We start from the raw sequence: 15,525 nt of genomic DNA on the forward strand, positions 1-15,525 counted from the left end.
GAGCAGCAGCCTTACCAGAAGGCTGACAGATCCTAATAACTTGTCATCTGGTTGTGGCACAAGTTACAAAAGCACTTTGAAAATTATAAAAGAGTACAAAAATGTAATATAGTAATGTCATCAGAACACTCTGAATCAGGGGTGAGAATTGTAGAGACAACACGCTCCTCCTTTTCTAGGCTAACTTTTTTTCTGGGAACGTGAGCAGGTAACGGGGGCTGGCCGTGAGGATTAAGGGGAGGGTATCTGCCATGAAATGCAACCACTGGGCCTGAAGAGGGAGAAAGGTAAGACGTTGTCACTCACCATCGTTTAATACTGGAAGAACAGGGCAATGGTTAAGTTATCCTTTTTGATACGTCCCCTCATCCAGTCTGCCCATTCTACTAGTGAAGCAGGCCCTCTGCCATCTCCATTTCACAGATGGAGTAGCTGAGACACAGAGACGTCGACTAATTTACTGAAGATCAACTAGTAAACCAGCATTAAACTCAAGTACCCACCTCCAGGGTTCACCCGCTTCATACCCTCTTCCCCCTGCCTCTCAGTAGGTGTTTCCTTCAGTTTGCCTTTGACTCTACCACAGGAAGAAGCAATACATATTTTGGGACTGGTGATAGCACAGTAACCAACAAGAATTATTATATGCTAATGCCACCGAGTAACATCCTGTGGGAACACACCAGAACAGAGTTGACATATAATCGCTGAGCAACCCTTCACAGAGGTCTGAAAAATAAATTCTGGTGTCCCCTTTAACAAAAACTGAAAGGTGTTCAAAACTCAGGAAACAGCATGCAAATAGCAACTTCAGAGTTCAATTATGATGGATACCAAAAAGGAACAGGGAGCTTTTGGGGAATGAAAATAGCAAACAGCTGGGTCATCAGGGTCAAGTAGAACTGTTTTTCTTTTTGTTTGTTTGTTTGTTTTTGCAGTACGCGGTGCTCTCACTGTCGTGGCCTCTCCCATTGCAGAGCACAGGCTCCGGACGCACAGGCTCAGCGGCCATGGCTCACGGGCCCAGCCGCTCCGTGGCATGTGGGATCTTCCCGGACCAGGGCGCAAACCCGTGTCCCCTGCATCGGCAGGCGGACTCTCAACCACTGCGCCACCAAGGAAGCCCAAGTAGAACTGTTTTATCATCAGCGGTTACCCTTCCCACAAGGGGCCGTCTAGGGTCAAGTCCCTCTCACCTCTCCTCCCACAGCACAGGTTTTCCTTTCCTCCAGACTAAAGCTCTGCTGTTCCCTGTCTTGTTTGAAAGGGAAAGCCAAACCACAGAAGCCTGATGAAAAGCTATTTTCTCTTGTGTGTCCTGTGTTTTGAGCACAGCTGTGTTACAGGAAAGGGGCCTGGTCCCCCCGGCAAAGGTGTGACTGTGCCGCTCACACTCCGGGCAGGGCTGTCCACACTGGCAGAGCCAGCCCCTCTGCGGCCTTGTGCTCCCTGGGGCTGCTTCATGGGCTCCAAAGCTGGTAATGCTGTCTCCCACCTACCTCTCTTGCTGATAAATGAATTCCTGAAATACCTTTCCAGACCTTTGCATCACCATAAATGCCGCTTTAAGGAAGGACAAATGGTGGAAGTAAATGAACAGCAGATGGAACGTAAATAGTACCACATGACAGACTTAACTTCTTCAGTAAGAAGAGGGGCAAAAAACCGAAGCCCTTCCTTCCCTACACATGGAGGAGTAACAAGAACCACAGCTACTGCCACAAATGGTTGTTCCGATTTTCTTTTTATACAAGTGACCACCCTAGACCTCCCTAGATTGAAAACATATACATGTTTTTAATGAAAACTCTGGTTACCTTGGTGGGGTGAAATTGCATTCAGCTTTTCCTAAGCAGGGGGCAACACTGACCAGAACATCACATGTTTTTAATTATGGTCCTGAACCTCCTTATGTACATTTTTCGAGCCAACAGTTGCTCTCAAAGAATCAATTTCTCTTTGTATAAACATGTCTTGCCTAAAAGAGTGGGAGCTCTTGTAAGCACTTTTAAGACTCTATTTTCCTTCCACAGTGCATAGGCTCTGAATATTAGCTCTGTCAAGTTTGGGGGAGACTGGAGGGTAAACAGAAAGATGCCTAGCACTTCAGTGCAGGACTTCAGGTGTGGAGGAGTGGAGAGGCAATGTGAGCTGTAGCAGGGCAAAAGAGAGAAGGTCACCATGGGCATGGGCGGGTGGGGAAGACCTCCTGGGGAAGGGATACCAAACTGGAGTCCTGGATAAGAGCAGCCTTCAGTGAGAAGAGAGGCACAAACAAGGCATTCTATTGATAGGAGGTAATAATAAAGGTTAGTGTGGTATCACTTTGGGGAGGAACAGGCAAGTCACCCCTGACATTCCTTTAAAATTCCTTTATTAATGAAGTACTGTGGACACTGTAAATCTTGTACACACTACAATTTGAGATACACTGGACTACACTAAAGGAAGAAATGAAAGAAAACTCTATGAGCTGATGTCTGGGCATTTACACTATTGCCCCTCGAAGAACTACCATGAACCTAGAGGTGAGTAGTGGCTGGGTAAAGAATTTTACTTTGGGAACTTCCCTGGTGGCATAGTGGTTAAGAATCCGCCTGCCAATGCAGGGGACACGGGTTCGATCGAACCCTGGTCCGGGAAGATCCCACGTGTCGTGGGGCAACTAAGCCCGTGCTCCACAACTACTGAGCCTGTGCTCTAGAGCCCGCAAGCCACAACTACTGAGCCCATGCGCCTAGAGCCCGTGCTCTGCAACAAGAGAAGCCACTGCAATGAGAAGCCGGAGCACCGCCACGAAGAGTAGCCCCCGCTCGACGCAACTAGAGAAAGCCTGCGCACAGCAAGGAAGACTCAACGCAACCAAAAAAAAAAAAGAATTTTACTTTGTTCTTGCCCATCCACAAAGTTTTCTCCACTATGCTTTAGTATGAAGCCTCTGTAATCCTAATATATATTAAAAGATGTTGTGGTGACGATGTAACAGTATAACATAGTAAAAGCTCCCAGAGCTGAACCCATCACATGGTAGGAGCTGGTTAAAAGCTTGATCAGACTCAGAAACATGGCCTTCTCTGAAAAGCTGGAGAGAAGAACCTGGCTCCCTGCTCTCTGCAGTTTGGCTGTGGACTCGGTAAAGAGCCATCACTCCTAAACTCTCGGGCTGTGCCTTCAGAGACTGTGTATCACACCAGGGTTGGGTTCTGATGTGATTCCCAGATGTCAAGATGGGAACTCTGGAATGACAGGTTGCAAAGGGTCTCACAGTTGGAAAAGGGTCTCTGCAGTCCATGTTGCTTTGCTATACATTCCAGACACACATTGACTCAAATCCCCTGTTCCACCCTGTCATCCACTTCTTTGATGTTCAATGCATGAAATTTAGAATAAAACAAAACTCTGGGGTGACTCCAAGGAGGGGAGATGTCCTGGAGTCCTTTCCTTGTGAACATAATCTCCTTATTCTATCTTCCCTTCATTCTCTCCCACATACTGTTGTTTCATTTCCTTCCCTCCAGTGTGTCACTGCTTTCCATTTACAGGTTTCCCCCGCTATCTGAGCATTCCTATGAAACCTTTCCTAAGCTGAAATGGGTATAAGGCGAAGAAGCAATTACTTTTTGTAAAAGTGAAAATCCTCTTTGGATCTCTTTCTGTTAGCAAAAACAGATACAATTGGCCCTCCATATCCCCCCTTCCGCATCCTCAGATTCAACCAACCACAGAATGAATTCTGAATTTTGATCTGCAATTGGTTGAAACTGAGGATGTGGAACTAGCCTATACAGGGGCCAACTGCACTACACCATTTTATAAAAGGGACTCGAGGATCGATGGATTGATGGCTTTTGGTATCCGAGGGGTCCTGGAATCAAGACGACTGTACTAATGTAGGTCTTCCCTCAAAGCAAAGGAGCGTAAAGTGAACTTTTGAAAAGTGAGGGATACCTGTATCCCGAAATCAGATTTAAACCTACCGAATAGGTTTTGACTGTATTTTACCTTCCATTGCCTACCCCTCACCTCCCATCTGATTCTTAAAAACAAAGAATAAACACAGTCTCATCACTACTATCACCATCACCACCAAAATAACCAAAGAACATACACCCATTTAATCAAGCCAGAGGTTAATGCTTTGCGTTAAAACTTTTCTTAAAGGTAACTTTCTCCCCCATGACTTTGATGGCTTTGGCTAGGGTGTGAAAGCTGGATCTGAGGGAACTGTGACCCCCCCAGGCCTGGGACTTAGGGCTGTGTCAGGTGCCCTTTCTCCCTTCCCTCTGCTTTCCCCTTGTGCCTTCTTCCTGGCCCCTCTTTCTCCCTTTCTCATTTCTCCTATTTACCCCCCTACTCCTGCTTTCTTTTCACAATTTCCATCCCTCAAACCTTCCATCCCTAGTTGGGGCCAAGCCTAACCTCCTACTAAGACCACCAGTGACAAACTGTCCCCAATTCTGTGGTCCCTGGCACCACAAGCATTGGCAAAGGTGTCTTCTAGTCCAAGGATCACTGACTGCTCAGCCAGCACACAGCTGCCAGGAGCCACCCTCTCTTTCCCCAGCTTCCCATGGGTCCCAGCAAGCAAATGGTCCAATGGTTAGTGGCCACCCAGCAGGCTACTTAGGGCTCATACAGTTGTGAAAGGTATAGAGCTTTTCTCCTATCTTGACACCCTCTCTTTTTTATTTTTAAAAATGTTTGAATTAATTTTTATTGGAGTACAGTTGATTTACAATGTTGTGTTAGTTTCTGCTGTACAGCAAAGTGAATCAGTTATACACATACATATATCCACTCTTTTTTAGATTCTTTTCCCATATAGGTCATTACAGAGTATTGACTAGAGTTCCCTATACAGCAGGTTCTTATCAGTTATCTATTTTACATACAGTAGTGCATATATGTCAATCCCAATCTCCCAGTTTTTCCGTCCCACCCCTTCCCCCTTGGTAACCATAAGAAAAATAGGGAACGCTTCATGAATTTGCATGTCATCCTTGAGTAGGGACCATACTAACCTTCTCTGTATCGTTCCAATTTTAGCATATGTGCTGCCAAAGCAAGCACCACCCTCTCTTTTTTAATCCACAATTGCTGTTATCTTTCTTTTGATTCTCCAGAATTAATTTCAGAATCTAAATGTTTTGCATGGCTGTCCTGTTAGTCAGCCTCCGGTGGTTTATTATTTAGATAAAAACATTCATCCTGAAATACAGGTACAAGAAAAGTGCAAGTGTGCTTACCTGGTGCATCAAATAAAAAATCACCCGATTAATTCAGTCATTTGGTGCAAAGGAGGCTCCCGTCTCCTCCATTTTTCATTCTCTCTAGGATGCTAATTGTTTTCCTTTTGATAGTCTTGTAATTTGGGCCTGAAGTCTAAAATCTGGCCTGCTGGGCTATGTGTCAGATTTGTAAATTAGACGACATCTGTTTTGAATTTAATCCATCTTTAATTTTCTTCTGAGCTCTCTTCCCTTATTCATTTCCCCTTCAATTGTAAGGATCAGACTTTGCAGGATGCTTTAGACAAAAGTGTGGACCTTTCTGCTTTGTGGGGCACAGATTAAAATTACTGAAGCTAAATGGTCACAATGAAGGCTATTCAGAGAAAAGATGTGGGGAGAGAAGCCTAGCAACCATCCTAGAGAGGATGAGCAGCTAATACAAAGGCCTGGCTGTCCACACCAGCCTTTTTGAGATTCCCACCGAATACTTACAATCGATTAGAAGGAGACTGACAGAGAGGGTTGAAACGGGTGAAGTATTTTGAATTGAGAGAGGCTGAGGTGGTGGCAATGGTGGTGGTGGTGGTGTATGTGAAGGGAGTGGTGACCTTTCATCTCTTCACATTTAATTTTTTCTTTTTTTTTTTCCCCTCAGAAAAATAATAAACGGAGGAGAAATGCATTTTCCTAATGCAGACTCATATTTTGACAGTGAGACCTCATTTTTTTCTCCTGTCTATATATCTCCTAAATTCTTCTTTTCATGTGGAAGTTGTTTATTGCTAATTGGATTGGGCCTGCTTATTAAGAATCATTTTTCCTGTCAGAATGCCTAATGTGACACCCTTGTATAACATGTTTCTCCTTTATACAAACCCTTTTTCACACATATAATCTCATGGAGAGTCAACTGGCCTCTTGAAACTTTGCCTGTGTAGAGGCAAGAAAGAATGGATAGACTGCTGGCCAGAATACGTGCCCGAGCTTTCACATCTGACGCACACACCGGTCACCACTGGAAGAAGAAATGAGCAGGCTAGCTGAGCACAGAATGTAAGGTGGCTCCCCCGAACACCAGCTGTAGAGGCTCTAAACTGAAGTTCCCCACATCATGAAAATTGGCCAACAGTGACTTTGTGCTTGCACATAGATGACAAATCAACCCTTCATGATGCTGGCTTTGGATTTTTTGGATGCTGCCATGTGTAGGCTGCTGCTAGGCAGGTCATGGGGTCTGTGTAAATGCTGTTTTTAAATGGAATACGTAAATAGCAGTGGTTCTCAACTGGGGGTGATTTTTGTCTCTAAGGGGACACTTAGCAGCATCTGGAGACATTTTTGGTTGTCACAGCTGAGGGGGAGGGTTGCTACTAGCATCTGGTGGGCAGAGGCTGGGGAAGCTCGTAAGTACTGTAGAATGCACAGAACAGCTCCACAACCAGGAATTATCTAGCCCAAATGTCGAGAGCACCAAAATTAGAAACCCTGGTATTACAGGCATCTATACTAGACATTGAACCAGGCAGCAACAGATTTTTATGTGCTCAATCAAAACTATGGTGTTGAGAGAAAAGGGCACTTGCTATCTGGCTTCCTCAGATGAATAGCTATTGTTGACTTTGATGACCATCTTGGGCATAAAATATTCTCTGTGTGGAGTGGGCCAAGAGGTCCTCCAGATGGGCTCCCCTCCTGCTACGCCTTTTCTCGGTTTTCAGCATCCTCTTCCAGATGTATGTGGTCACTCAAGCTAGATATCTTTGGGTTTTCATTCACTCTCCTCCCCTTCTCCTCCCCCCACCTCTCACCAATAATCGATTCTTCCTAATTCCAAGCTCTCTCCCTATAAAGATCTGTCCTGACTTCTTAGGTTCCCCACCTCTGATTTAGCCCAGGCCTCGCACACCATGGAGGGAGCCTACTGCTAAGCCCCCAGTAACAGCATCCTGGCCACTCTCTCTCTTGCCAGCCTGCAGCTCCAGCCAACTCCATTCAGGGCTCCAGCACGTCAGCCACTTCCTCATCCACCTAGTCCTTTAGTGAAGAAATATTTATTGAGTGCCCGCTATCTGCTAATTACTGTGCTAGGAGCAGCGTTCATTCCCTGGATTAAAATCTTTCCTGGCCGCCATGTTGCTTACAGGACAAACTCCTTGCTTCTCTGAGAATCTGCCTTTGACCTAACTTTTCAGTTTACTCTCCCACCCTCCACTGATGTATTCCCTCCAGCCACGATGAACGAATTGCCTTTCATTAGTCTGGGTCACACACTCTTAAGCTCTTTTATCTTTGCATGTGAGGAGTGTCCTTTCTATTTGGAGTATCCTTTCAACGCTTATCTGGGGAACTTTCATTCATCCTGTGCAACTTAATCTGGTACCTACGCAGATGCCTGGCACATGGAAGCTACTCAATAAACATGGAATGAACTTAAATTTCACCTTCTTTGTGAAACATTCTTCGTTTCCCTGGCTGTATGTCTCTCATGCCTGCTATACGCACTTCCATTAACCCCATCACATGCACTGACTGTGAAACCTTTGAGGAACGGTGTTTTATGTCTTATGTTTTGTTTTATATCTCTTGGGACCTCCAGGCTCTGTGCCATGCTAGACATAAAGTGGACCCTTGTGACTAAATGTTCACTATTTTGTAAGGATGGCTTCTCGTGTTTTTGGAATGCTGTTTCAGACTGAAAATGATATGCATCATTTGTTAGCCCCAGAACTCACAAAATCTGATGCTAGTCTCAAATGTGCCCTGCCCCTTCTCCATAAATGAATACCTTCCAGTGCATAGGATCTGAAATTTGAGTCCATCTTTTATCACTTAGTTACTGTGTAACCTTGGGAAGAGATTTAACCAGTCTCTGAGCCTTTGTTTCTTCTTCTATAAAATAGGAATGATGATAATTGCTCTTCTTACCCCTTAGGATGATCATGAGAATCAAATGAGATGATGAATTTGAAAGTACTTGTAACTTCTAAGGTCATAAAACTTTCCAAGTGCCTCCTTATTCAAAATGTAGCAAAACATAATAAAACCCCTCCCTCAATCTTGCATGGTCTTTATTTTTTTCCACAAACTCCTTGAAAGGACCAGATTTGTTTATTGTAGCTATCCTCTCCCTTCAACCCCAGGCATCCTGTTTTATGTCCAGCCATACCACTGGCAGCTCACTCACTACAATCATCAATAATTTTCTAATTGCTAGTATCTGTGGACACTTTTCTGTCCTTCCTTCATTTGACCTGACTCCAGTCTGCCTCTGCCTGAGATGTTCTCTGCACTGGGGCCAGAGTGAGCTTGCTGAAACATGGATTCTGATCATCTCCTAACATGTAAAAACCCACCATGATTCCTCACAGCCTCCAGGATAAAATTCAAACTCCTTAAGAAGGTCTGTCATGTCCTGCATCATCTGGTCCCTGCCTACCACTTCATCAGTGTTACCTAATGTCGCTCTCCTTATTACACACACCCTAGCCAGACAAAATGACTTCTGTTTTCCAGAAAGTGCTGTGCTCTTTCACATGCTGCCCCAAAGCCAGCCTGGTACAATCTGGTCATCTTTCAAGACTTGGTTCAAAATATCACCTCTTTTGGGAAGCATTCCCTGATCTCAGCTTCCCATTCCTCTCCATTCCATGAATAAGTAGGTACCCCCATCTCTGTGTTCCCCAAACTCCTTGACAGCATCATAATCAGCATAATCTTCCCACTATTCTCTAATTACCCACTCAATATTTACCTCCTCGCTAGACAATGAGCTCTTTGGGTAAAGGAACATGTTTTATCTCTCAATATGTCTAGCTTTTGGCAGGGTTCCTGGTATAGAGTAAGCAACTGTTAAATGCTTGTTAAATAAATAAACGAGTTCTACAAACATTATTATTTGCACTACATTCTTATTCCCTTACCGTATTTTTTACACTTTTTTTAGGATTGTTTTGGTTACATTCTGGTTTTCACAGATTTAGAAAAAATTCTGGCAAATGTCATAATTTATTCAGAAGTTACTCTATGTTGAGATAGTGAGTTTGGCTTTCTTTGGGAACTTTTATGCTTACAAAAGAAAACATAGCCTTTTGTGCTATGTCTCAGTGGGTTCACAACAGATCCTGAGGTACCCAGGGATCCCTGCTCACCTGTCACTTCTGGCCTTGGTGGTTTCCAGTTGTCGCGTAAGGAGCTTGGCAATGGCAGTGAAGCTGTTGCTCATGCGGAAGATGTCTCTGCTCTGAGGGCCCAGGATGGAGGAGAAGGTGTCCGTGATGCTCTTAATCTCCAAGAGGAGAATATGGTGAAACGAGTGCTCCATGCTGGCCAGCTGACTCACCAGGAACGGCAAGCAGCTCCTGGCTCTCTCCTGCCAAGAACAATGGAGAACGTGTACAACTGTTGGCGGGGATGGAAACTGCTGCAGCCACTATGGAAAATAGTACGGCAGTTCCTCTGAAAACAGAACTACCCTATGATCCAGTAATCCTACTTCTGGGAATCTATCCAAAGGAAACGAAGTCATTATCTCAAAGAGATATCTGCACTGCCATGTTCATAGAAGCATTATGTACAACAGCCAAGACATGGAAGCAACCTAAGTGTTCACTGACAGACGAATGGATAAAGACAATGTGGCATATATATATAGAATGAAAAGTTATTCAGCCACAAAAAAGAAGGAAATCCTGCCATTTGTGATTACATGGATGAATCTGGAGGGCATTATGCTAAATGAAACAAGCGAGACAGAGAAAGACAAATACTTTATGGTATCTCTTATGTGTAGAATCTAAAAAAAAAGTCAAACCCAAGAAACAGAGGCTAGAAAAGTGGTTGCCAAGGACTAGTGGGTGGGGGGGGGAAATAGGGAAAAGTTGGTAAAGTGTATAAACATTCAGTTATAAGATGAATAGGGTCTGAGGATCTAATGTATAACATAGTGACCATAGTTGATAACACTGTATCATGTAATTGAAATTTGCTAAAATATATGGGATAATGGATGGGTTAATTAACTTGATAGGGGGAATCCTTTCACAATGTATATGTATATCAAATCATTTGTTGTACACTTTAAATATCTTATAATTTTACTTGTCAATTATACCTTAACAAAGCTGGGGTGGTGGTGGTGGGGAAGAACGATGGAGAATTAAGGTCTATATTTTAAAAAAAAAGTCAGAGTCCCATGACCTGCAGATGACAATTCTATGGGGAGTTTACTTAGAGAGCTAGCTGAAGCTAACAATGTTTCATTCATAATGCCTCTTAATTGGCTTCTTTGAGGTTTTGATTTTTTTCCTGATTTCCAAGACAATTTTAACAAAATAAATAAAACCTTTTTCCTGTTACTCCTTTCTTAAAAATATGTAGTCTCATGAGCCTATCTTGCCAGGTCCAAATCTCTCAACTGTCGTTAATGATCTGACCCCCACATTCACCCTTCCCAACTCTGGTTCCTCCTTGGGCCAAGCCTCTATGCCTATGACTCACTAACTCCATGTGGACAGGGGAGGCCTGGTCAACGGCACCCCCCATCCATCTCCCTGTCAGATGATGCCATGTACCATAATGGTATACCTCCTCTCCACAGGACATCCTCTCTCATTTGTTCACTTTAAGCATTTGTCAGCATGTTACAGATTTTATGTGCCTGGTCGAATGAGTAGATTCTATCACTCAGCTTTAATCAAGTGAACTCTCACAGTTGACTTAAATACGTTCCTTCAAAAAACTGAAGATGAAGAACAGCATGAATAACTCAGGCGTGAGTGAATAACAAGAAAATGGCTTAGCTGACTTGTCTCTTATACCTATGATAAATCCTCTCATCATATTATGAGGTGACATGATTTAATCCAACATGACTGGAAGTTAGCCAAAAAATTCAAAATTATCAAGAACGTTATTTGAAATGTAGATTTATGCCCAATATAATGATATACCATTAATAAATAAAAATAATTAAAAATATGCTTATTTTATCTTTAACTGCTCTTTTAAAATCTTATTTTTTAATGTATTTAAAAACTTTCATAATGGTAGTATAATAGACCATATGGGGGCTTCCCTGGTGGCGCAGTTGTTGAGAGTCCGCCTGCCGATGCAGGGGACACGGGTTCGTGCCCCGGTCCGGGAAGATCCCACATGCCGCGGAGCAGCTGGGCCCATGAGCCATGGCTGCTGAGCCTGCATGTCGGGAGCCTGTGCTCCGCAACGGGAGAGGCCACAACAGTGAGAGGCCCATGTACTGCAAAAACAAAACAAAACAAAAAAAACAGACCATATGTATAATTATAAATAAATATATATTGGAGGCTGATGCTGAAAATCCTTTTAAGTGATAGGTGTGCAGGTGTAAATTACTCTTCTAGCTAGGAATTCCCCTGTCCCCTTTGTTCTAGCATTTGGGGCCTTCATTTCTTTCAAGATGTAACTTCTTTCTCCTCCATGAAGCCATTCCCAATGACCTCTTCTGTCTGAATTTTCACTGTATTATCAACTCTTTTAAAAAATCTTTTTAGTACTTGATTGCATTTGATCATTTGTTTACTCGTGCTTTTATTGCATGCCTGTAATATGTCTGTGCTAGACACTAGATGACAAAGGTGGATGAGAAGTGGTCTCTGCCTTTAAGGGACCCACAATCCCCCCTTCCACATATAATTCCCTAACGGTTACATGTACCACTCAAGTCTCCTAAAGGGGCCACTTCTCATACATCAATTATCAACCAGGCACAGAACTGAGCCTGTAGTGTCTACACTCGGTGTGTATATCTTGATTCACTGATTTAAGCAAACCTTATATGCCAAGGCATGACTTTACAAATAAAGGTATGTAGTTGCAAAAGAATTCTGTACTTTAAAAGAAATATTTATTACAGAACAGATTGCAGTAGTGAACTTCCCTAGTCTTTAATACTTAACTTGTTTTTCAAAGAGTCCATGTACAATTGCACTGGAACACATCTCTTAGGGAAGGGGCTACATCTGCCATCAATCCCTTAATAACTATTTGGTAAGAACCCCTAGGGCACAGTGCTCTGTCTGGATATGTGGGACTAAGGCTAGCACTTCAGTGAGCTGGACAGCTAATTGAAGAGATATTTACTCATTGAAGGATAACAATATTAGAGGAATGAAAAATAAACACCATTGGAACAAGTTCCTTGATAGCCCATTTTATACTTTGGCTCATATAATTGTCAGGTTGCAGAAGGACACCTAAGTACTCTTGAGTCTAATATTTTTTTCAACATAGATGCTTTCATTCATGCAAGGGCTCTGTATGTGAATTCACGGTGTGCAATGCATCACAGGGACATTTTCCCTTCCTCATTTCAAGGCAAAAGCTGGATGTGAGGGTCCCTACCCTGCACCAGACACTGTTTTAGAAGCTAGGAACATAGCGCTGAAGTAACAAGATAATCTCTGCCATGATAATGAGGCAGACAGACAATAAACAAAATACATGTGTAAAATACAGAGTGTGTTGGATGGAGAAATGTACCTCAAAGGAAGATGAGGCAGATTAGGGAGACCCACAGAGGGGGGTTAATGTTAAATAGTGTAGTCAGGTCAGATTTCACAGAGAATATTACATGTGAATTCAGCAAGATTTTAGGATCTAAACCCAATAGTCTCAGTAACCACAGAAAACAGTTACAGCAAAAAGTGTCCTGATTGACAAAGGGAGGTTGGAAGAGATAAGAAAAGGGACACGGGAGATGTGGCACTTTACTATGGACAATGCGATTTCAAATTTCAAGTAACTTCCTCAGCTTCAGCTTCAGGTTCTTCTTTAGCAGTTTTTTTAGTCAGTCCACAAACATTTCATTTGCTTACCTAAGAAGTGTCCCTACGGTTTCATTAAGAGCCCTTTTTTGAAAGCACATGTCTTCCTAAAGGTGAGGATGGCTGTGTGCGTACTTGCTGAAATCAACACAATTCTGGATGATTTTCTGGCAGCCAAATTGAGCTGAAGGAAAAATTAATCACAGTGTGGGAACAAGAAAAGTTATAGCTGCTCTGGAACTAACGCATGAAGCCTAGCCAACCTCACATCGCTTGTTCTGAAAACCTGGAGCATGCCCATGTACCTCACAGGGGTAACAGATGTGATTCTGGATTAGAAAGTGTGATGTTAGGGTAAGAAGGGGTTTAGGAGATTCTGATTTCTTTCTTGGCTCCACAATATTTCATCTCTGGGGACCAGTGACTGCATTTTTCTGCTTTCAGTCATCCCACCGTGGGGACAGGGTCAGCAGCACCAGTGTGCCTTAATGGCAAGCCTGACCTCATCCCTTCTGACATAAATTGATTATTTAATATTAAAATAATAATAGCTGACCCACAGAGAACACTTAAATCTAAGTGCCAATCCTATTCTATATGATTTTTATGTATGTATTCATGCAATCCTCCCAATAATACTGTGATCACTGCCATTTTATAAGAAGAAAACTGAGGCACACATGGAGGACTAATTCACTCAGGTCACACTGACCCCCGTGTCTCTAAAGCTGTGTCTTCTCTGGCTATACTTCCATCCCTCCCACCCCAAATCCCAAACCCACCCTTGCACATATTTTCCCACTCCTTTTTCCTGTCTCTTGTTCATCATCAGTTATAGGATCCTTTTCACTTTATTTTGATTTAGTGGTGTAAATATCATAAATACTCTGTAAATACAAAATAGACCAACAGGTCTCAAACTTTTTGGTCTCAGGGACTTTTTACTGTCTTAAAAAGTTATAGAAGACACCAAAGAGTTTTTGTTCATCTGAGTTATATCTATTGATATTTACCAGTTATTAAGTTAAAAAAAAGCAATTTCAAAAAATGTCTGGAGACATTTTTGGTTGTCACTGCTGGGGGTGTTAGGGGGGACAAGCTGGTCGTATCTACCGGGTAGAGGCTGGAGACGCTGCTAAACATCCTACAGTGCATAGGACAGCCCCCCGGAAACCAAATATCAAAATATTTGGCTCAAAATATCAACAGGGCCAACCTGAGTTAAGTGAAACTGGCTTTTTGTTTGTTTGGTTTCTTCCCTGCAAACATGTGGTGGTGAAGGCGTCGATGAGTACGTTTTGGTGCCACTGTCTTGATCTGTGCTAAGGCACTGGCAGTTTTACCCATCATCGCTTTTGTCCTTTCAGTGCAAATGTCAACACAGTGAAAAAGGTCAATGATGTGTGAGTATTAGTGTGAAAATAGCTTGGACCTCGCAGATCCCCTGAAGGGGTCTCGGGGGTCCATGGACCGCACTGAGAATTGATGAACTAGAATCAAGGGTCAGCAAACTGTTCCTGTAAAGAATCAGAGAGTAAATATTTTTGGCTTTATGGGCCATGTGGTATCTGTTATGGGAAAACCGCTACAGACAATAAGTAAATGAATAGGTGTGGCTGGATTGGGGTCACAGGCAGTGATTTGCCTTGGTCATACCATTCATTTTTTTTGTTATTCATTTTGTTTGTAAAATACTGCTATTATCTCATAAAACGCCTCTGTTATTCTTTGTTAGGATAACAGAATGTAAATCAGAAAGCGGCCAAAAATGAAAATGTGGGTGCCTGGTTATGGTGATGATTGTTTCCCTCTATTAAGCATCCACTGTGTCCCAGGTACTTGGCATCTGCTTCCTCACTTAATCCTCATGACAACCTTGCAAAATGGTAAGAGGATGAAGATACTGATAAGAGGGCCAATCACTGGACCAAGATTACACTGGTAATACGAGTCTTGGTAGCAGACACAAGAGTGAATCAAGATCTGCCTGATTTCAGTTTGAATATTTCCACTTTGGCTAGGCTGAAAAAGATGGCTTAGTGCAGCCCTGTCTGCTGCTACCTTCCTGTCTTCCACCCATAGCAGGTATCAGCAACTGATTTCAGCGTTCTCTGCTGAACTTTCCCAAGACCCTTTCTCAACACTATGCTCCTTGTGAGAGGGTCTCAACCCTGGCTGTATGTTAGAGTCACCTGCGAAGCTTTTAGAACAATTCTAATGCCCAATAATTCCCCTCTTCCCCCCGCCCCCATTTCTATTTAATTTCATTGTGATGGGTGGGGTCCAGGCAGAGGAATTTTTAAAACCTCCCAAGTAATTCTAATATAGAGCCAGGGCTGAGAATCACTAGTCTATATAGAGTTCCAAATCTCTGAAAGTTTGAGAATTTGCTGATTTTAGGAAATGTGGATTTGGTCCTAAAATCCATACTTTTCTCTCTGTCCTTTATCAATTTACAAAAGAGTTAAAGAAAATAATTTATTTTGCTGCCTGAA

At 42.9% G+C, this 15,525-nt stretch overlaps 1 protein-coding gene and 1 non-coding gene across 2 annotated transcripts in view; both read right to left on the reverse strand.

Annotated features, from left to right (window-relative positions):
- The window catches only part of VEPH1 (ventricular zone expressed PH domain containing 1), a 211,604-nt gene that overhangs the window by 103,044 nt on the left and 93,035 nt on the right, over positions 1-15,525 (reverse strand). The window contains exon 7 of the mRNA XM_049709730.1: positions 9,380-9,600. Coding sequence (XP_049565687.1) covers positions 9,380-9,600 — 221 coding nt within the window. The remainder of the gene's footprint in view (positions 1-9,379; positions 9,601-15,525) is intronic.
- On the reverse strand, positions 4,964-5,070 carry LOC117197491 (U6 spliceosomal RNA). The gene has a single exon (XR_004478138.1). It is a non-coding gene; the product is annotated as a U6 spliceosomal RNA (small nuclear RNA).

The sequence above is a fragment of the Orcinus orca genome, chromosome 5 (assembly GCF_937001465.1).
Source record: "Orcinus orca chromosome 5, mOrcOrc1.1, whole genome shotgun sequence".
In the NCBI taxonomy this organism is placed as follows: domain Eukaryota; kingdom Metazoa; phylum Chordata; class Mammalia; order Artiodactyla; family Delphinidae; genus Orcinus; species Orcinus orca.